The sequence below is a fragment of the Alosa pseudoharengus genome, unplaced genomic scaffold, assembly GCF_046254945.1.
Source record: "Alosa pseudoharengus isolate Yale_2024_CS ecotype anadromous, Long Island Sound unplaced genomic scaffold, YU_APseudo_1.1 YU_APseudo_1.1_scf_24, whole genome shotgun sequence".
NCBI lineage: Eukaryota > Metazoa > Chordata > Actinopteri > Clupeiformes > Clupeidae > Alosa > Alosa pseudoharengus.
Window position 1 is genome coordinate 9612353 of NW_027468689.1, and position 22452 is coordinate 9634804.

The 22452-nt window shown below is 40.6% G+C and overlaps 3 protein-coding genes and 1 long non-coding RNA gene across 5 annotated transcripts in view; 1 reads left to right on the forward strand and 3 right to left on the reverse strand.

Moving 5' to 3' along the window:
* The window catches only part of brap (BRCA1 associated protein), a 12188-nt gene extending 9644 nt beyond the window's left edge, over positions 1-2544 (reverse strand). The window contains exons 1-3 of the mRNA XM_076303068.1: positions 2201-2544; positions 1470-1628; positions 996-1209 (exon numbers count right to left, since the gene is read on the reverse strand). Coding sequence (XP_076159183.1) covers positions 996-1209; positions 1470-1628; positions 2201-2279 — 452 coding nt within the window. The 5' untranslated portion in view covers positions 2280-2544. The remainder of the gene's footprint in view (positions 1-995; positions 1210-1469; positions 1629-2200) is intronic.
* Positions 2545-4245: 1701 nt separating this feature from the next.
* Positions 4246-9642, forward strand: tor4aa (torsin family 4, member Aa). Of its 2 annotated transcripts, none has more exons than XM_076303069.1 (2): positions 4246-4436; positions 6731-9642. In XM_076303069.1, exon 2 carries the CDS (start codon positions 6731-6733, stop codon positions 7976-7978), a length of 1248 nt encoding a protein of 415 aa, XP_076159184.1. In that variant the 5' UTR covers positions 4246-4436; the 3' UTR covers positions 7979-9642. The 2 variants fall into 2 exon arrangements, with proteins under 2 accessions (XP_076159184.1, XP_076159185.1); XM_076303070.1 differs by lacking the exon at positions 4246-4436 and adding an exon at positions 6288-6596.
* A 2107-nt stretch (positions 9643-11749) lies between these two features.
* On the reverse strand, positions 11750-12078 carry LOC143141915 (uncharacterized). The gene is made up of 2 exons (XR_012990827.1): positions 12023-12078; positions 11750-11893 (listed from the first exon to the last, which is right to left on the reverse strand). It is a non-coding gene; the product is annotated as an uncharacterized LOC143141915 (long non-coding RNA).
* Positions 12079-13171: 1093 nt separating this feature from the next.
* Positions 13172-21632, reverse strand: LOC143142282 (non-selective voltage-gated ion channel VDAC2). Its single transcript, XM_076303071.1, has 9 exons — positions 21524-21632; positions 19905-19976; positions 19716-19765; positions 16178-16330; positions 16014-16066; positions 15405-15626; positions 15021-15171; positions 14704-14761; positions 13172-14574 (listed from the first exon to the last, which is right to left on the reverse strand). Exons 2-9 carry the CDS (start codon positions 19969-19971, stop codon positions 14483-14485), a joined length of 846 nt encoding a protein of 281 aa, XP_076159186.1. The 5' UTR covers positions 19972-19976; positions 21524-21632; the 3' UTR covers positions 13172-14482.
* Between the last annotated feature and the right edge of the window lie 820 nt (positions 21633-22452).

The following is a 22452-nucleotide window of genomic DNA, read 5'->3' on the forward strand; positions in this document are numbered from 1 at the left end:
AGACATTAAACATACCAACGTAGGGCAATGAAATTAGCGAGATAAACTATCCCATGAACTTCACAACATCACAGACTCTAAGTCATGAGACACAGTCAGAAGAAGTGGTTTGCCAGCACTACATGCCAGGGGCTCCATTTTCCACCAAACTAGCATGTTTCCCATATGTGTGATATACTCATGAGCTTTACATGGGGTCAAAAGTCACGTAGAAGAAAGAAGAAAAAAACACCTGGAGTCTGAGCGGAGCTTTCAGTTCTAGGCCTGTTTGCAGAATGCCATTTCAATGATATAAAATTTGATATTCAATGATATAAGATTTGGTTTGAAACATTATTCCAATCAGCATGCTCATATGCTCATAAACAACATTCATACTAAAAGCTACATAGATCCATTTTGTTCCATACCTAATTGTATATTCACATTCACTTTTCAGGTCTAAAGAGTACCACCCGTGATAAAATCAGACTCCACTTCTGTCACCATCGACCAATTCTACAGACTAAATCTACAAATTCTGCTGACTAACTATGCTACCTCACATCAAGGAGGAGAATTCCAATGCTCTCATTTTTGATTCAAGAACTTAACTTGTCCAAAGAGCATTGGGTTTGTATTTTGACCAGAGGCTCAACCATACACCTTAAAGGTACTGTCGACGATAGCACAAGAAGTCGTTTGTTTATGTTTATATTTAAAATTATTAGAGGACTCTTTTGTCCAAAACAATGTACATTATATTGTAACCAAGGACCAAACGAAACACACCAGAGGTAGCTCACCACTACCTTCTGCAAACTCAGAGAAACTCCACACAGGGTTTCATTTTTTGGTTTGAGGGAAAGGCTGCCCCCTCTTTGTTTGCTTTCAGATGATGGCAATTGACAGAGACCTGTTTTATTTTTTTTTATTTATAGCTTAGGCCTACTCATGGACTCATGGGCAGCTAGCGGATCGTGAGAAGATGATTGCTGAATCTAGTGGGAACTCACTTGGTTTTGTAGAGGTGCATAATGCCATGGACGATCTCCACGGAGGGGTTCCCGCTGAAGAAGGAGATCTGGTCGGGCAGCTGCTTGGAGGGCGACTCAGGGGCATTGCCCCCCTCTGTGCCCTCCTTCACACTCCGACTTGATGGCCTGTCCTCGGTTGCCTTGGAAACCTGATCATTCTCACTGGAACCACCAGACTCATCTCCACCTTTATCTGCATTTTCATTCATCAGGATTCACAGGAAAAGGGAAGTGACAAAGGGTAAATACAAAAATGTTTGCGTACTAACTAGTCACTGTTAGCCTATATTTCTTAACTCAACAAATGGATTGACGGATGGATTGAAATGGATTGGTTAACACATGGCAATCCCTCACTGACAAAAATGATCGGAAGGTCGCTGGTGTGTGTAGCCCATCAAGCAAAATGAGCACAATTTAGGTAAACATTTTGAATGGCAGATTGTCACTAACCTGAGATGGACCCAATGGTCTCAATCACCATATCGCCCATAGCCCTACTTCCAATGTGCTGGTGCACCACAGCTGTTCTCTCCAAATCAGTCTTCCCACTCAGTGAGGCCCTAGCAGTTCCCAGGGCCTTCTCTCTCATATCTTCCTCTGACATGTCAACTGAAAAGAGAAGACAAGAAGATTAGAAAGGTTAAAGGGTCACTGTGTTTATACTGGCGTTGTAGAACCTGAATCACCACAGTTCAGCACCCATAGAAGTCTAAGCAGCAACCACAGGAATCCTCCCTTGGTCTGAAAAAAATCGCATTACTTTTGTTCGGGTCATTGACATCAGCTGATGTTCCACAACGCTATTGGCTGACCGACATCCATAGGTACGTTCCAGAAAGGTGAACAGGCCTTCCTCCACAATATCCTGCAAATGTTTTTTTGTATCTTTCAAATAACGTTACAGGTAATGTTACATGAGTTGGCCTACATGTGACTGGCGTTTCTCCTGTATGTCAGGCAGTATGACCTAATCTTACCCATTAGCAGACTATTTCTGCTGCGTGAAGACATGCCAAACATGTCTACAACATGACATTCAAGCCCAAGTAAGATGCGTTATCAGTTAAAAAATGATGGACAATGCTACCGTTACGCAGTATGGCTAGCCACGATAGCTAATTTAACCCATACACTTACATAACATCAGAATGCAACAGCGTCTATCGAGCTAGTATACTCACCAGCACAATACTGGAAACCTTGTGGGAGAGGGGACTGGTCCGCTAACTCCAAACGGATAACGACAAGTGAGACACTCATGTGTCAGCCAAATACACAGTGGTGTTCACGTCAAACAAAACAAAACAAATGTCTGAAATAAGTTAGCTGGTTAGCTAACGATTCTACCAAGGCAGCCGACCTAAGGTGACTGCAAACCACACTACGACTGATTAACTTGATCTAACGGTTGTATAAGCCGCCTCTTATGGACTTACACATATTATTCTAAAATAACCACCGATTTATTATTTCTTTGTTTTTTCTTTTCCAACTGTAACATGTCTGGTAATCTAGCTATCACAGGAACAACACTTGCAACAGTAAAAGTACACCGGTATTTCCGGGTATCTGTCCTTCATAATAAAAGTCTTGTTAACAGTTACTTCTAATTTAATCAAACCTCTGGTGCACTGTGATAAAAAAAAAAAGTATAGTGTGACAATTGTAGTAGCATACATATGATAAATACCACATTTTCTTTTTCATAATGATATATTTTCTGATTATGTGGCATGTCAGCCATGGACTTGACCCTGCATATGTTGACCTTTTCTCTCCTGAAGCCTAATGACATTTAATTCCATTCTGCCATATATAGGCCTATAAATGAATATTATTATGCAGATTGCCCTTATACCAACAAAATCAGCCAACAACTCGATTGAGATGTAGGTTTATAGGCTAATATGAATGTTATGGTACCCCCAGTCTATTTGCATTTTGTTGGATAAAGAAACAGGTCTGTCAACCACTGAAAATCCCCAGTCATTTGACCTTCCATTCATCTGATAGAGAGCTGGGTCATTCACCTGCTTTTGGAACATACTGACAGTTCTTTAACAAAGGAGGGTGTGACCAATGGTCCCAAAATAGCCTGCACAGATCTGGATTAAGCGTCAATGGTCTTTGTGATAGTAGTGTGTAAATGGTTGCACCTTCATCATGTATGATGTTCACATGTTTGAGGAATTTGTTTTGAAATCCCTATTGAAATTATATTAAATACCACAGCTGTGAATCATTCTGAGAGCTCAATGAAAATAGTAGGCTACATCACAGAGATCACTAAAAAAAAATTGCTGAATATGACAGCTTCGGGTTATGGGAATGTAATTTTCACATTTCACTCATCTAACTGCACACATTACAGTCTGGGAGTACAACTATACCACCAACTCAATGACGTCGATCCAGTTCTTCATATACAGTTTGTTATAAATTGTTATTGTTATTGTAATAACATGATGTATTTTTGTAGAAACTTCTTCCACAAAATTGAGATTCAGAGATACAATTTTAAAATGATAAGGAACTTTAAAATATGTAATTGTATTCTGTGGTTCCTTGTCATTCTTTTTTCAACTGCAAAATCATAGCAACCCACTTTTCCTGCACTGTTTGCTTGAGGTGTGTGAACTGAAGAGGTATGGGTCAAAAATGTGAAAATGCCACTTGTATTGAACTATCAGATATGCTTAGATGCATTATGAATGTGTGAATGGGGGCAGCACATTCCAGTAGTTAACATGTTATTTAACATTTACAATAACCATGATTAATCTTTATTTTATACCACACAAACTTCATTTGAGTTTAAGTCTACTGCTCCCTTTCAGATATCTCTGTGGTAGGCTACAACAGGGCCACACACACACTTTCTCATAGGGTTCACTTCCTGTTTCACATGCTTTCAGCTTATCTGTAGGGTACATGGTATAATAGGCTACTACTGACTGGCACAGATAGCAACAGACTCCTGAGGTCAGGAAAAATAGGCATGTAGCCTACATGGTGCTAAATCATGTTCAAACATCAAACAACTTGAAATATGTGAATTTTACGTGGGCTTATTAGCAGAGAGTGTTTGTATTTGGGCCCAATTTGCTTTGCTGACTTCTCTAGTTCTTCTTGGTTATTCTCAACGTTCTATGCAAATAGGCCTACCTCTAGTCGATTGGGAAGTGGAAGAGGAGGGAGGAGTTAATGGGTGACAGAAGCTTCAAGGAAGCGGTCATTACATCGTCAGAATCAAACTGACATAGGCAGCGCTTCGGCAGTCTAGCTCACTTTCTCGGTCGGCGACTTGTGGCTGTCTCGTAAGAAGAGTCCCTTCACCGTTTTTCATGGACCAGGAGTAGGAACCAGGTGTGCATTGGGTTATAGTACCTGCACTTACATTTAGCAGAGTCCACTGTGGTAAGTACACATAACTCATCTGCACACTACGCTCTTTAAGTTTTTCCCTGACTTCATAGCAAACTTGCTAAAAAATAACTGTTGAAGATACACATAGGCTGCTATCTGCACATGACAATGGACTTCCTGTCGGAAATGCACGGTTTTCTTTTCCGATGTGGTTTATTTCATCAGATGGACAAACGTAGCAGAGGCTGGTGAATATGCACCAATGTAAAACAGTTTGGCGTTTTTATTTGTGCGAGGTCTGGAACAGCCCATCGTTCAGAAGTCAGAGGGTGGCCTTTACTGGGAAGTTTTATTGTTGAAAGGGGTGTGCGCCTGTAAAAGAGAATATCGCTTCCAGGAAGGAAACTACTGTACGGGGGTTCAGGACTCAGAATGTGAGGAATGCTGAGTCTTGTCGCCTTTGCACAGAAATGGGGTGGTGGGGGCGCCTTTTAAGTTCTATCACCTGAACACAAACGTTTATGCAACCCCTAAATGTCTCCACATTTCCGATATTGCATTTGTGGTCAGTGTTCATGGATTTTGTGAATTTTCGCTCATAGTAGGTTAGCCTAATACCGATGACCTTTTGAGTGTTGCCACTTGCCAGACCTGTAGGCCTACGACCCTTCCTTTTGTCCTTTGGAATTCTTTGAAAAGCAAGCCTAAACTCTCCCAAACCAAATAAGCTCCATACCACAAATTTGCGTAAGCGATGGACATGCACATTGTTGTAGAGACCATGGAAACATTACAGATGAGATGACTTGCTTTTGTTGTCACTTCAGATTATACACGATTTAGTTTCTAGTTGTTCTGTTACACCATTCGTTTTTGTGAGTTTGAGAGCATTGTAGGTAGGCTATATTTCTCTCTTTTGATTCTAGTTTTAAGGACATTATCAGACCTCAAATATAAGTAGGCTACATTTCTTTCTGCCATGCTGCATATGTCCAGTCTACAATGCACCTTTCCTCCATTCATTTTATAAACTATTTCAATGTCAAGAAGGGCCCTGAAAGTATTTGCAAATGGGCAGACTCAACAGGAAATAATTGAATGATGATGTCATCATGATGGACCAGGACCACTCATGAGCTTGTACTGATCTTTGAACACATGTGAAACATAAATCTCAATGTAATGAGGCAGTTAATCACAAAAAATGATTACTTATTACAATTTGGTAAAACTCACAATTTTGGAAAAACTCACTAAGTAGGTCTGATCGGATTTGGCTCCTAGGGGCCAAGGTGGCCATATTTAAAAATGTGCGCCACCACATTCTGGATCAACTGGAAGGGTTTCACATGCAGGCTGGGAGGCCGATCAGGAGGATGTAACTGGGACATAGTCAAGTTGCGGGATAACCATGCCTGTATCAGGAGTTGGGTCGGGTATGGCCTGATTTTTCTTGTAAAGTGCGAAGTGACATGACCGGGTTAATGTGCGTGTGTCTATTTGTGTGTGGGCGTGGGTGTTGGGGGGGGTTAATAGGGTGTGTGTGTGTGTGTGTGCATTTTTGTGCATATGTCTTTATGTGTGTATGCGTGTGGGTGTATTTATGGGTATCATCCATGATGCCATGGGTAACAGTGACAGTGTTGTGAAAACACCCACTAGAAAAAATAACATACAGTACCACTATAATATTTCTAGTTCTGTGGTAGTGTATAGTGCCTCTATGAGGTTCTATAATACCTCTATAATATCCTTTCTCTATTGGGTTCCAATAGTACAGTCTTCAATGTCCCCCTCAAAGTATATTATGATTATGGCCTCGCTGCATAGGATTCGGTTCGGTTGATAAAACAAGGCTCAGCAGAGTCTGAATCCCTTCAAAAAGCTGAAGAATTGGCCGAATTGAATTTAAAGGGAAACTTGGCAGGATTAGCTATATTTCCCCCTCTGCTGGAGAAATTGTGCGTTAGGCTATTTCAAACTGTGGAAAAAGGTAACGATAAAGCACATGGATTTGTTTACAAGCTAGCGAAATGGTTAGCATAAGTTCGGCAGAACAATGTGGATGTTACAAGGTAAGAAACACGATTTAAAACAAGTTTCTTGTTTCTCACTTCTCTTTCCGGGACGGTAGTCTCAATGTTGCAAGGTTGGTTTTCCGCCTGGGGACGCTAGGGGCCGTGGGAAAGGTCCCCATTTTCACCGGAACAGGTCATAAACGGGTTTATTACGTTGAAATAGTTGCCAAGTTCCCCTTTAACTGCTCCACTAATGGGAAATGTTTGTTTAACATTGTTGCCTCCCAATGTAGTTAATCAGTGTTTCATTTTCTGATACTCTTTTAGATGGGAGATCAAGATCTAACAGAGGAGAGTGGGTCAGAGGAACAGGAGGACCAGGAGGACCAGGAAGACAAGAGCATCCATGAAAATGGCGTTCACAGGTTTTCCCAGCTGTCTGCGAGTGTGCAAGCTGTTGTGCGCATTCGCCAAAAATACCAAGCCCTCAAAAAGAGGCGTTTGGAAATGAGTGCATCACAGCCCGCCTTCTCCTCTCCACGCACGAGCCCAAAGATATTCACCTTCGATGCCCAGTCGGTCAACAGTCCTCCTGTTTTTCGCAAAAAGAAGAGGAGGAAACGAGGAAAGGTTCTGTATCCCAGTGATGGGTACCGTAAAGTTTTGCCCGACCGGGAGCGTAGCCGGGCCAAGAACTGCCTTTTCCTGTTGTGCATCATCCTGTTCCTTCAAATCTACAATGCCATCGAGAACCTGGATGACCACGTGCTGAGGTATGACCTGGAGGGTCTAGAGAAGGTCCTAAAGAGAGAGGTATTTGGACAGCAAGAGGTGCGGGATAATCTTATGGAGCATTTGAAGGATTACTTGTCCACATACGTCCATAGCAAACCTCTGGTGTTGTCCTTGCATGGCCCAACTGGTGTCGGTAAGAGCCATTTGGGTCGCCTCCTGACCCAGCATTTTCGCTACATGGTTGGGGAACGGCTGGTCCTGCAGTACTTTGCTCTGCACCACTGCCCCTCCAACGATGAGGTGGTGAGCTGCGCTCAGAGTCTGTCCACTCTCGTCTCCGACATGGTCACGCAGGCGGAGGACGAGGAGAAGATCCCCGTCTTCATCTTCGACGAGGTGGAACACATGCCGCGCCCACTTCTGGACACACTCCACGAGCTGATCCGCTCGCGCCACATGAACGAGTACCTCAACGTCATATACATCCTCATCAGCAACCACGGCCACGAGGAGATCACCAAGTTTGTGCTGCACAACTCCTCCTCGAGCTTGGCCGGGGACAGCCGTGGGCATGTCAGCCGAGAGCTGGTGCCTCTGCTGCGGCATAGCCTGGTGAAATGCCACCTGCTCTGGAAGGATGCCGAGATCTTACCACTCACTCTCCTGGAGAAGAGTCACGTCGTTCAGTGCTTTGTGGACGAGATGTCCAGAGAGGGTTTCTACCCCGACCTTGCACACATTGAACAACTAGCTGGAGAGATCTCTTACTATTTTGTCGGGGGACGGGAGTTTTCTCGCACAGGATGCAAGCAGGTGGTGGCAAAAGTCAATTTGCTGTGAGGCTCGAGGGTGCCATAAGTTATGGGAAAGTTAGGACGATTCCAAGAGCCCTGCACTGGTAGAAGGCCCTCATAGAGCATAATAACCAACATAATAGTAATTGAGGGGCCCAATTTTATATTCTTTCATAGGAGCCAAAATTTCTAGTAGCACCCCTGGTAAGACTCGTTGGAAGTTGAGTAGAATGTAGAAATGTATTTGGACAAAAACAAGCTCTGTTGTGAAAACATCTGCATTATACCACACCAGCCAACACACCTAAGGAAGGGGAGAAGAAGGTAGAAAAAAACAGCGAAGGAAAAGTCAGGGCAACCTCATTCATTGTGCTTTTACTCTTGTTAATGTTTTTTATAAATATTATTTTTAATAATAAAGAGATGAATGATGTTTGTTGAATGGGCTGTGCGTTATGTTTTACAAGACCTAAAAATAAGGCCTTGAAATTGAAGTGCAAAAATGAAATTGAAATGCATGTCATGTAAACCCATTATTTAATTGAGAATAGTGCCAAGCCAATATATCAGTTGTTGAAACAGATATGTGAATATATGTTCATTCTGAATTTGATGCCAGGAACATGTCTCAAAAATAGTTGGAACAGGGGTATGTTTGTCACTGTGTTCCATCTCCTTTTTTAACAACACTCTAAACATCTAGGAACTGATGAGACCAGTTCCTTGTATTTTGAGAATGAAATGTCCCATTCTTACCTATTATAGGAATTCGGCTCTGCATCATTTCGGAGTCATAGTCATGTTTTCATTTCACATTGCTCCAAATGTGACGGGTCTGGATTGCAGGCAAGACATTTGAGCACCTGGACTCAGCAGAATGCAGTTTGGCATTGTCTTCCTGAAATATTCAAGGCCTTTCCTGAAAAAGATGTTGTCTAAATGGCAGCCTGTGTTGCTCTAAAATCTACATTATTCTGCATTAATAGTGCATTTCTAGATGTACAAGCTGCCAATGCCAGTGGCACTAATGCACCCCAATACCGTCCTGCTGACTTTTGAGCATGGAGAATGCAACGTCCATGATTTTGATTTATTGAAAATTTTGATTGGTCTTCTAACCACAGGACAGTTTTCCACTTTGCCTCAGGCCATCATAAATGAGCTAAGATCCTAAGAAGATGGTGGCTCGTCAGGATCATGTTTAAACTATACAATGGTTTTCCAGACGTTTTCCTGTGCCGATGCAATGCTTTTCATTACAGAAACAGGTCTGTTTTAATGCAGTGCCAGTTGAGCGTGCGTACAAATATTTCTCTGGACTCTCTGAATATTTTGATATTATGTACAAACAATAGATGACAAAGTCCCAAAATGCTTTCCACTTTTACGTTGTGCAGCAGTATTGTTCTATAGTTGCATAATTTGCCCACACATTTTTTTTCAGTAATGACAACCACTGCATCTTTACTTCTGAAAGGCTGCCCCCATTCATGTTGCCAGTTAATGTAATCAGTTGTGAAATCTTCCTCCTTGTGTTTTCTTTAGCTTTATACAACTTTTCCAGTGTTTTGTTGCCCCTCCCATTTGTTTATTATTATTTTTTGAGAAGTGTTGCTGCTATCAAATTCAGAATGTGAATATTGATTTGTCATTTTCAAGGTTTGATAAGTTGTCTGTGTACTTTTTGCAACTAAATATGAGTTAACATGATTTGCAAATGATTACATTATAATTGTATTTACATTTTACACAGCATCCCAACATTTGGACAGATCCATTGTACATCCATTGAAGGATGAGCAACAATTGGTCATTGGCAATTCTTAGATATGCATACTTCCAATGCTGGTGCGTTGGAGTGGACATCTGAAACAATTGTAATTTTTCACCATCATAAGAAGGTGAAATATTTGTTATACAGTATTTGTAATGTTCATATATAATTATTTTATAAAAAATGTGTTGAGTGGACAAAAACTGTTTGACAGAAAATTTAGTGGTTAAGTTTCACAATTATATCAGTTATTATTATGTTCAAATTGTATATGGAAATTTTCTTTGTTCTTACCGATACTTCCTGTGCTAAATAAGTTCAACCAGGTCAGCTATTCCCTTCAGCTTGTTTGACAGAAATTTGGCCCATATCTCAAATACCCACCATTTCCATTAAAATGCTGATAAATCTGTGCTTTTTGCGACTTGCATACATACATTTATCCAACAAAATCACAGGCGCGTATGTGAATAATGTCAAGCGCTTACCCTGATTGTGAAACTACCTATGCAAAACATCTACTGCTAAAATTGTGTGATTACCACAAAGTGTGGTTGCAAAAAAACAGTTCCTCAAACCACTCCTATTGTTCCTCAAACCACTCCTATTTTGCTCAGTGTGAATGAATTTCTTCTGAAATTACAGCATGACCCATCATGCATTGAACTTAAGACAGATGGTACTTCCTAATAAGGTGCTCACCATGAGTACAACATATTACCTGTAAATACAAGCTGCACATATCCAAGGGTTAAAAAATACCAAAGATAGGACTTCCTTTAAATAATATTTATTAGAATTAAATTTTTGCTGGGAAAAAAAATAGGTAGTGTCTAAAAACAGAAAGAAAACCTTCCAAAAAACAAAACAATATGAATAGTATGATAGAGTTGTAATAATAATAATAATAATAATAATAGATGCTTATAATAGAGACACAAAATGTAAGAGACAGAGAGGATGGGTATGTACAACACAATAACAGTATTCAGAACCATTTGTGATCAGAAAACATGCATTGCCGCACACATGATCAATGTGTACGCAACAGAGGACTTGGGCAGATGCACTGTAGCAGGGTCGGTTTAAGAATTGTAGTATGTAGCAGCTTCCAATGTCAACAGATGCTCAACATCTCAAAAACAGTTCACCAGACAGGACTAAAATGCTGAAACTGACTTATTTCATTCTCTTTTCCTGAGTTTATCGAAGAACTGCGTGCGCTCTGTGACCCTGTCTGTCAATGAGTTGATGGCCTTGCTGGACCACCAGAGCTTCAATGCAAAGCCCCGCAAAAATCTACCTGTTTCGACTGACCAGAGCACTAGTCTCAAGCATTACAACAGGGTGGTTTTTGCCTGAGACGTCCCCCTCCTAGTGGAATGCTTAAGCCACCCAACTCTGAAGTTACATGTATCAGCCTTCTGAGTTCCCTTCTATTTAAGATTCATAACAGAGTTCTATAGCATAGCGTCAAGATCCAGAATGCAGAGGTTTTACATTTCCCTTGGAGCTAGTGCTGTTGAAAAAATAGGACTTGTGTGTGAAATAGGTCATGAAATTCTTTCAGACACGTGTAAGCATACGTCATCAGCTAGGGTTTGGGAATATTTAGAAGTTCTGAGCTGACCTACACAACGCCACTGAAAACGGTCATGAAATCTTCGTCACATCTGCATGTGTGGGTGTCTGCAGGATCATGACTGTTCATTCGATCTGATGGGAGGAAGACAGCCATAAACAGTTTTCATTCTCATTTCCTTGGTTGTAACCCATTTGTGAATCACTAAATGTCACTCATGGGCAAGATTGCTGCTTAGTGGGTTTACATTTCCCATCATGCATTGTTTAGATCATCTGTGTTTTTCCATTCTAGAGAAATACTGCAGACCATTGATCTGGTTCTGTTAACTAGAACTCAAGTAAAACGGTGGGGTGAAAAGGTGTGTGTGTGTGTGTGTGTGTGTTAGCTTGGTGGGGTGTGTATAGGGTGAGAGGACACTACATATGCTGAAATTATAAAAGGATAACGGTGGTGGTAGATGGGCTCTCAGCTCTTTGTCATTTATTTGTCATGTCATTCAGAGAAGGACCTCTACGCCTCCAGTTCGAATCCCATGCCAACCTTGTGGCCTCCTGAGTTGAAGTTCTTGCCGTCGACTAGCGCCGAAAGAGTGAGCTTGACTCCTGACGAAAAGGAAAAGGTGGTTCACATTTAGCGAGATCAGGAATGCCAGGGAAGGATAATAATGTCATAAACAGTTGGATAACATGAGACTATGTAAAAGAAAAGTGGGTAGTGCCAGAAGCCATTACCTGGTCGCAGGCTCTGAGTGTAGCCAACTCCAATCAGACTAGCATTGTTTACTTTGCATCTTTACTTCTGAAAGGCTGCCTGCCCCCATTCACGTTGCCAGTTAATGTAATCAGTTGTGAAATCTTCCTCCTTGTGTTTTCTTTAGCTTTATACAACTTTTCCAGTGTTTTGTTGCCCCTCCCATTTGTTTATTATTATTTTTTGAGAAGTGTTGCTGCTAGCAAATTCAGAATGTGAATATTGATTTGTCATTTTCAAGGTTTGATAAGTTGTCTGTGTACTTTTTGCAACTAAATATGAGTTAACATGATTTGCAAATGATTACATTATAATTGTATTTACATTTTACACAGCATCCCAACATTTGGACAGATCCATTGTACATCCATTGAAGGATGAGCAACAATTGGTCATTGGCAATTCTTAGATATGCATACTTCCAATGCTGGTGCGTTGGAGTGGACATCTGAAACAATTGTAATTTTTCACCATCATAAGAAGGTGAAATATTTGTTATACAGTATTTGTAATGTTCATATATAATTATTTTATAAAAAATGTGTTGAGTGGACAAAAACTGTTTGACAGAAAATTTAGTGGTTAAGTTTCACAATTATATCAGTTATTATTATGTTCAAATTGTATATGGAAATTTTCTTTGTTCTTACCCATACTTCCTGTGCTAAATAAGTTCAACCAGGTCAGCTATTCCCTTCAGCTTGTTTGACAGAAATTTGGCCCATATCTCAAATACCCACCATTTCCATTAAAATTCTGATAAATCTGTGCTTTTTGCGACTTGCATACATACATTTATCCAACAAAATCACAGGCGCGTATGTGAATAATGTCAAGCGCTTACCCTGATTGTGAAACTACCTATGCAAAACATCTACTGCTAAAATTGTGTGATTACCACAAAGTGTGGTTGCAAAAAAACAGTTCCTCAAACCACTCCTATTGTTCCTCAAACCACTCCTATTTTGCTCAGTGTGAATGAATTTCTTCTGAAATTACAGCATGACCCATCATGCATTGAACTTAAGACAGATGGTACTTCCTAATAAGGTGCTCACCATGAGTACAACATATTACCTGTAAATACAAGCTGCACATATCCAAGGGTTAAAAAATACCAAAGATAGGACTTCCTTTAAATAATATTTATTAGAATTTAATTTTTGCTGGGAAAAAAAATAGGTAGTGTCTAAAAACAGAAAGAAAACCTTCCAAAAAACAAAACAATATGAATAGTATGATAGAGTTGTAATAATAATAATAATAATAATAATAGATGCTTATAATAGAGACACAAAATGTAAGAGACAGAGAGGATGGGTATGTACAACACAATAACAGTATTCAGAACCATTTGTGATTAGAAAACATGCATTGCCGCACACATGATCAATGTGTACGCAACAGAGGACTTGGGCAGATGCACTGTAGCAGGGTCAGTTTAAGAATTGTAGTATGTAGCAGCTTCCAATGTCAACAGATGCTCAACATCTCAAAAACAGTTCACCAGACAGGACTAAAATGCTGAAACTGACTTATTTCATTCTCTTTTCCTGAGTTTATCGAAGAACTGCGTGCGCTCTGTGACCCTGTCTGTCAATGAGTTGATGGCCTTGCTGGACCACCAGAGCTTCAATGCAAAGCCCCGCAAAAATCTACCTGTTTCGACTGACCAGAGCACTAGTCTCAAGCATTACAACAGGGTGGTTTTGCCTGAGACGTCCCCCTCCTAGTGGAATGCTTAAGCCACCCAACTCTGAAGTTACATGTATCAGCCTTCTGAGTTCCCTTCTATTTAAGATTCATAACAGAGTTCTATAGCATAGCGTCAAGATCCAGAATGCAGAGGTTTTACATTTCCCTTGGAGCTAGTGCTGTTGAAAAAAATAGGACTTGTGTGTGAAATAGGTCATGAAATTCACGTGTAAGCATACGTCATCAGCTAGGGTTTGGGAATATCTAGAAGTTCTGAGCTGACCTACACAACGCCACTGAAAACGGTCATGAAATCTTCGTCACATCTGCATGTGTGGGTGTGTGTCTGCAGGATCATGACTGTTCATTCGATCTGATGGGAGGAAGACAGCCATAAACAGTTTTCATTCTCATTTCCTTGGTTGTAACCCATTTGTGAATCACTAAATGTCACTCATGGGCAAGATTGCTGCTTAGTGGGTTTACATTTCCCATTATGCATTGTTTAGATCATCTGTGTTTTTCCATTCTAGAGAAATGCTGCTGACCATTGATCTGGTTCTGTTAACTAGAACTCAAGTAAAACAGTGGGGTGAAAAGGTGTGTGTGTGTGTGTGTTAGCTTGGTGGGGTGTGCATAGGGTGAGAGGACACTACATATGCTGAAATTATAAAAGGATAACGGTGGTGGTAGATGGGCTCTCAGCTCTTTGTCATTTATTTGTCATGTCATTCAGAGAAGGACCTCTACGCCTCCAGTTCGAATCCCATGCCAACCTTGTGGCCTCCTGAGTTGAAGTTCTTGCCGTCGACTAGCGCCGAAAGAGTGAGCTTGACTCCTGACGAAAAGGAAAAGGTGGTTCACATTTAGCGAGATCAGGAATGCCAGGGAAGGATAATAATGTCATAAACAGTTGGATAACATGAGACTATGTAAAAGAAAAGTGGGTAGTGCCAGAAGCCATTACCTGGTCGCAGGCTCTGAGTGTAGCCAACTCCAATCAGACTAGCATTGTTTACTTTGGCCTGTGAAAAGAACAAGTAAGCAAGCGAGAAAAATCTGAGTTTTCAAAGTGAACATAGCCTCCAGTCCACCCCAAGACAAGCACATTCCTCCCACTCCCTAGAGAACCAGACATCTGCAAAACTTTTTTTTCACTGTGATAGGAAAAACGTTACCGCATTCAACATTAGGCAAATACATATTGCTGGCTATTCGAGGGGGCTGTTTATTAACACTACAAGGATTAAACATCTGGCAAGCTTATCAAAACATTCCACTCACTGAAATGGAAGCGTCCTTGTCCAGCTGGTACTTGGCAGCAATGCCAAATCGTGTGTTGTTGCTGCCTGCCGTCCAAGCCAGGGTCACAGCAGTTTCCAGCTGATCATTCACCTTCTGGTAAATGGAGCCACCGAACTCTGTTCCATCGTTCCTGAGGGAATAAATCGGAACCGTCATAAGGCTCCATGTTTTAAGTTCATTGTACCTCCATTATATTCATCTCTGTTCATTTGCAAATTCATCCATGGTCAGCACAAACTGCCCTGTGTTTTTTAAAGAGAACACTGCTAGCGTTGGATGGAAGACGTCCATATGCTTTACACTTTTGAAATCCGATGCACATCAGACACAGATTCACCTTCAACATGTGTTACAGATGCTTACACGTTCGTGTGAAGCTGGAAGTCCTGGGCCTTGAAGCCTAGAGCAAAGTTATTCTGCACCAGCTTGGACTTGGCCGTGTCAAAGGCCATCTGATAGCCAGCCAGCCATCCCTCATAGCCCAAGACGGCGGAAGAGTGCACAATGGGACCCTCAAAGTCCAGGTCACAGGCCAGGTTGATGTAGTCGCGCTTGTAGCTGGATTTCAGCTTCCCGCTCTTCTTCCTGGTGATAAATAAAAGACACATGCTCTTTCAATTTCACGCAGACACTCTAAACTAGTCTAAAACAGCAACTACAATTAAATTTTCTATTTATTTTGGTTTTCAGCGCAGTGCAAGATTACCGGACTTGAGTGCACTTTAAGCATTAGTTAACATTTTGTAAAAAAAATGACTTAAAAGTCTAGAATGAGTTATTAAATGTGCTGAGTGGTCCATAGTTTTTTTCATTTTGGTAAAGCTGACTGTTACAGATGAGTTAAGAAAAAGTGTGATTCAGTTCTGGGAAATACTGTAACTGGCACTAGATCCCGCTACTATAATAAATAATTGTCCTCCTGTTTAGATCTTTACAAAGAACCTAAGAACAGTATTTGGAAGAGAACCATACCCTGTGTTCGGGACGAACGAAGTGTCGAGAGCCACTTTTAGCCCCTGTGTTAGCTGTAGGATGTAGGATGAGAAGACAGATGTCAATTAAAACAGTTCCCTGCTACCTAGTTAAACCTTGTGTAAATAGATCACAGCATCTGAAAGAACTGCCTCAAGACTGACCTGGTCTTCCACAGCCACCTCAGTGCCGAGAGTGTTGTCTGTGTTCCACTTCTGCGTTAAGGACAGGCCGATCTCCTTCATCTTGTACTTGGTCTCGAGGTTGCCCCCAGCCTTGCCTGTGTCCACGTTGGTGGAGCCAGAGGTGTTAAATTCCTGAGAAAAGGCAAAAAGAAGGCGTCAGCACTTCCCTAATGTAGAGGGAAAAAGGCATGGCACAAGATAGATGAGTGAAGAGGGGGGGGGGGGGGGGGGGGGGGGGGGTGCATGTGCATGAAAGGGTTAAAACAGAGACCATTAGAAAAACCGGGGGGGGGGGGGGGTGGGGGTGCATGAAAGGGTTAAAACAGAGACCATTAGAGAAACCAGGGCTAGAACTGAACATGTGAGGAGAATTAATGGCAATGCACAATTGCACATGCAATTAAGAATAATCTGTACGTACAATTAAACAGGTGCATTTCATTTTGGAAACTGGCCAATCAGTCCATCTACTTCATCTCAATATTTGTTGGAATTGCTTTTAAAGTTGATTGAAAATGTAATATAATGTGCTGTAATCACTGTGGGCTGGGTGGGAATGTATGTGTTCAAGTCAAAGTCTTTATCAGTAGGAAGCATTTATCATTATTATGTTTTTTTTGTTTTTATGTTTTTAAATGAGGCTAAGACAATAACTCAAATGAAAGTATGAAAATAATTTCCCTGCAACTTAAATGGTCAAGTGTCAATCCAATCAACCATTATAAACTCAATTCTCCCAAGAGGGTCATTCCGTGTCAAATCACCCAGTGGCTGGCAGGTCACCCTCTCCCAAAAAATCTGAAAAAAATCACAGGTGTTTGTGGACCAAACCTATGCATAAATCTTAAATAGTATATCTGTATCACTAATGGTTCCAAAACTACAGCCCTTTGAAGTTTCAAGTCATTTTAAGCATCGTGGTGAACAATCCTTTTTGTTCAACTTCCAACATTATTGGCTCTTTTGGTATTTCACACACATTAGTGAAACATTTTCCTGTTGAATTAAACAATCCAATCAAATCAGGTGTATCTTGTGTAATTTCCCCTCTGCAAAGCTCTGAAAATGGCTATAAATTCATTATGTGAAAAAACATCACCACCTTTGAGGGCTTGTCATTCAAAAAGTATGTGACACAAATTCATCAGATTTTTTTCCCACTCATGTATGGATTATTAGGTCATGTCCATGCATTAACTTTGGTTGTTAACATTATCATATTGTCAGAGCATTTTTATTAAATTGGGCTTGATTTTCAAAAAGCCCGTTTTCATCTTCTCATTTCACCACGTGGACAGTTAACAGGATTTTTTTTAATTTTACCATATATCATTCTGTATGGGAGGATCATCTGCCCAAAATGTGGGCTTGTTGCTGAGTTTCTTCATTGAGATAAGATTTTTTACAAATATTGTCTATAAATCCACTGAATTTGTACTTTATCTGCAGTACCACTTGTCTCACCACATGTGGTGCTCTTTTAATACAATGGAAGTCAATGCAAGAGTAAGAGAGTCACTTCTTTGCTGCATATATCCAATCTAAACACACAGTTTATGGTTCATATGGTTCAAGTAAAAAGGGGTTTCTAAAATTCAGTGCATTGTCAGATGCAGAAAAATCAATACTAAAGATTTATCATCTGTTTACAAATGCCTCTTGGATCCACGAGTCCCCAAACCTTGTTATGAATACTTGTGATGGAAACACACATGGTCATCTTCATCAAGTGAAATACCTTGATGAACTGAATTTTAGAAACCCATTGTTTGATTGTTTGTTAAAGCACTGATCTCCATCTTGATGCTCTTTGTCTATGTATCACAGAGGACTGCATCCCAAGCATGACGATGAATATAGACTTTGCCTAACCAGCTGGCTAGAAATTATTAAAGTGCTCACATAGGCACTGATAGGTTGAAGCTGGTGTAGAAAACTCATTACAAAGATGGTAATTATGCTAAATCCTCTTGCTGCATGTATGATGACCAGTCAGTCTTATGTGTGTATAATTTACTTGATCAGTTTATTTTCTCTAAATAAGATTTATGTATGAGTAGTATGTTGTTCATATTGCAATACTTATTTGGACCAATTCAACTATGAACCATAAACTATGTGTTTAGACTGGATATGTGCAGCAAACAAGTGACTCTCTTACTCTTCCATTGACTTCCATTGTATTAAAAGAGCACCACATGTGGTGCAAAGTGGTACTGCAGATCCAGTACAAATTCAGTGGATTTATAGACAATATTTAAAAAGAATTTATCTCAATGAAGAAACTCAGCAACAAGCCCAGATTTTGGGCAGATGATCCTCACATACAGAATGATATATGGTAAAATTAAAAAAAATCCTGTTAACTGTCCACGTGGTGAAATGAGAAGATGAAAACAGGCTTTTTGAAAATCAAGCCCAATTAAAAAAAAATGCTCTGAAAATATGAAAATGATAACAACCAAAGTTAATGCATGGACAGGACCTTATAATACATATATGTGTAGGAAAAAAATCTGATGAATTTGTGTCACATACTTTTTGAATGAGAAGCCCTCAAAGCTGATGATGTCTTTTCACATTATGAATTTATAGCCATTTTCAGAGCTTTGCAGAGGGGAAAGTATACAAGATACGTCTGATCCGATTGGATATTTTAATTCAACAGGAAAATGTACTTCTATTCACATAGTTTCACTAATGTGTGTGAAATACCAAAAGAGCCAATAATGCTGGAAGTTGACCAAAAAGGATTGTTCACCACAATGCTTAAAATGACTTGAAGTTTCAAAGGGCTGTAGTTTTGCAACGATTAGTTATACAGATATACTATTTAAGATCTATGCATGGATTTGGTCTACAAACACCTGTGGTTTTTTTCAGATTTTTTCGGAGAGGGTCACCTGCCAAATTGCGCTGAAATTGGGTGATTTCACACGGAATGACCCAAGAGTGAAATAATAAAATCTGATTGTAACTGAAAACACTGACAGTTGGGCTGCACATTCCACATCTACACGGACAAACAGCACGAGCAGCACAACAGAGCAGGCCGACACTGATATGGCCACGAGGCGTGATTGTGAAGACAGACAAGAGAAACCCCACAGATGCAGAATAACACCAGAGAGGAGAGCTGCCTGCATTTCCCACACAGACCCCTTACCATCTTCAAGCATTTCCCACCACGGGTAGCCGTAAAGACACAAAGACTGTGTTATCAAAAAGCATCATCCCCAAAGAACGCAAACACATATACAGGCCTGTGTGTCTTTGGAGAGGATAAGCAGAAATAAGCAGAAGCAGTCGCTGTCTAAAAGCAGATAAGTCAGGTCGGGTCTGTGGCTTGTAAACAAGGTCAACAGACACAAATGAAGAGCAGAAGAGGAATAGAAAAAGGTGGTTAATACAGAGAGAGAGAGAGAGAGAGAGAGAGAGAGAGAGAGGGGGAGAGAGAGCGCGCAATAGAGGAAGGGATAGAGGTGGATGGGTGAATTCAGGGGTAGTGTCCACTCACCACTCCATTTTGGGATTTGGTTTTCAAATCCAGCTTCACAATTCCAAAACCTACAGGATTAAACAAATCAAAAGAGAATGCAATAGCAGGGTATGCTAAATTCTTACTGCAGATCAGTCGACAGATAAACATGATAGGGTTTCCTAGTGGCTATAGACATGCCCATAGTTGCCCTGCACCGATACTCACCATAACCCTTGCTGAAGATATCCTTGGCAGATTTCCCCAAGTCTGAGTATGAGGGAGGTACAGCCATTGTGCCTGTTTGGAAATGGTAGACTTGAAAATATTGCCAAGAGATCTTACTACATCTAGGCACGTTCAAGAGAAAATCGCTGTACCATCATGTTTATTTTTTCTGTATAAATGAGAGAAGCTGCCTATCTTCTGTGCCGTCAGATCTTCACTATCGCAACTGACTTAAAAAAAAATTGCAGAACAAACATGTTACCACAGCTAACAGGACAACACGATTTCTTAATGTAGAACAACTACTGTTTAGGTGAACGTTGCATGCAAACCCCAAGCCAACTACCGCATGCACAACTTTGAATGTGTGCCCCAATTTAGAGTAGTCCTAGTTTTTTGCTTAAGTCTCAAAGATGCTGTCCCTTTGTAACATTACATCAGCGGTCATGACGACAATAATGTACGTAACTTGGTTGCAAATCACCTACAGGTGTGTTGCAAATGCACATTGCCTGATTTGCCTCGACAACTGCATGAAAGTAGCAAAACTATAACCGCAATCGACTATACACATCCGTGGCGACACTCAGTGTCTGGATAACAGCACAGTAGGACCAGGACTTCACCCAAAGGACAGGAGGAATATTGGATTATCTGCCATCCCTGAATTTACCTACCAGCCTCTTCCACACTGTCCCGTGGAATGTTTGTGCGTACGTTAGCAGTTACCTGCTGAGCAATCACTGAGCAGCCAGAAACAACGCACGCATTAATCCCTCAAGAGACAGTGTAGCTGGTAGCACTATCAACATTATGAAAAACACGTCCATGATTATCCAACATACTGAGCACACAAACTGTATACATAATCGTGTTAAACTAAAATGCCTAAACGAATTAACGTTAGGCTATAAATTAACTAAGTCACTTTTAAGACTGAAATGTCAAACGTTAGGTCCTAGCTAACTGAGCAACTAGCAAATAGCGTACACACCCCCTTCAATGCTAGCATTACCAAGACAAGTCAACCTGAGGTCAAGTGCATAACCGAGTGGGTGTATGCAAAGAAACAATGTCAAACTAAAGATGGGGCTACTAAAAGTATAACAACCGTGTAAAACTAATATCTGATAACTTACTTATGATTTGCTTAAGGCTTGCTGCATATAATTATGATCACTTGTATTAGCTTGCTAGCTAGGCTAGCCACTTAGCTAGTAAGCTAGCTTGATTATTGTGATTACGCAAGTTAACAGTAACGTTGTAACGTACCGCTACGCTACGGCCATAAAGCCCCATCACAGAGACAAGCAAGCAACTGGTTCATTACAACGTTTCACAGCATCCGTGAAGCAACATCATCCAGTATAGCTGTTCAGTCCTGTAACGTCAGTTAACTAATATCACAGCTACGTTAATGGCTAGGCAAGGCAAGGTATTCATTGGACGGGCCTGACATATAACATTGCTGTTGCTAACATTATCCTTGTTGCAAGCACAACCCGTTATTGCGGCCAGTTTCCCTGTACAGATTTGCTGCACAATTACGTTCTCAAAATTATCATTGCATTGCATCACTGATAATTTATGTTTGTTCAATAATTTGAAGTTATTCGTACCTTTTCTTTACGGTGAATACAATGCTACAACAGCACAATATTCCTCTCTGGGTAGCCTCCTCCGTCGCTTGCTTGCCCTGTTGTTACAACTAGCTAGCTAGCTACTTGCCAAGGTAGGGCACGATGAAGGAGAAAAACGGAGTTTGCGCAATTAAATGGGGCGGTGGCATTGGCAACTGCAGCGCATCCAGACTACAGCGCGCAAGGATGTACAGAAAATTCATCTAGTGGAGAAATGCTCATGGGTCTCTCTCAGTCAATTAACTCTGAGGCATTAATCAGTCAATGAAAACTCCATAATTGATAAAAACACAATCCCAAAATACCGCAGTAAACTATATACTTGTAAGAAATGCAGGTCCTGAAAAAGTCACCATTGATGTTGAACTAACATGAATGCGGCCCAAGCTTTTGATAAAAGTAGTCTGCTGCTCTAGTTAGAATTATTTTTTACAATTTACTTTTGAAAGGCAGAAAATATAGTCTGCAATGTGCAATAGGTCTGCACGTCCACAAAACAATGTAGTAAGCCGTTATAGCAGGATCAATTAGGTCTCACTTTACCTTCAATGGATTTACTTCGTATTTAAAATTTTAATTTTACAGGAACTGGCCAGCAGAGGGAGCAATCTCCATTAGCTTCCTTAAAGTGTATGCCACAGTAGGCCTAATCATTGCATTGTTTATTGATATTTATGTGTTTTATTAATACACTTTTGAAGGAAATAGGCTTCCAAACGCGACAGTGGTAGATTGACCCAAAATAGAAGAGTTTTTTTTATCAAAATAGTCTACAAAATGGTTTCAAACACGCCGATTAACGAGGTCAGCTTCCAGAGCTCAGGATATGCTTAAAAGTTGGTTGTACGCTGTAATATAGGTCTAGATAAATTGATGTTTCACAAAGTATTTGCATATATAGTCCATAG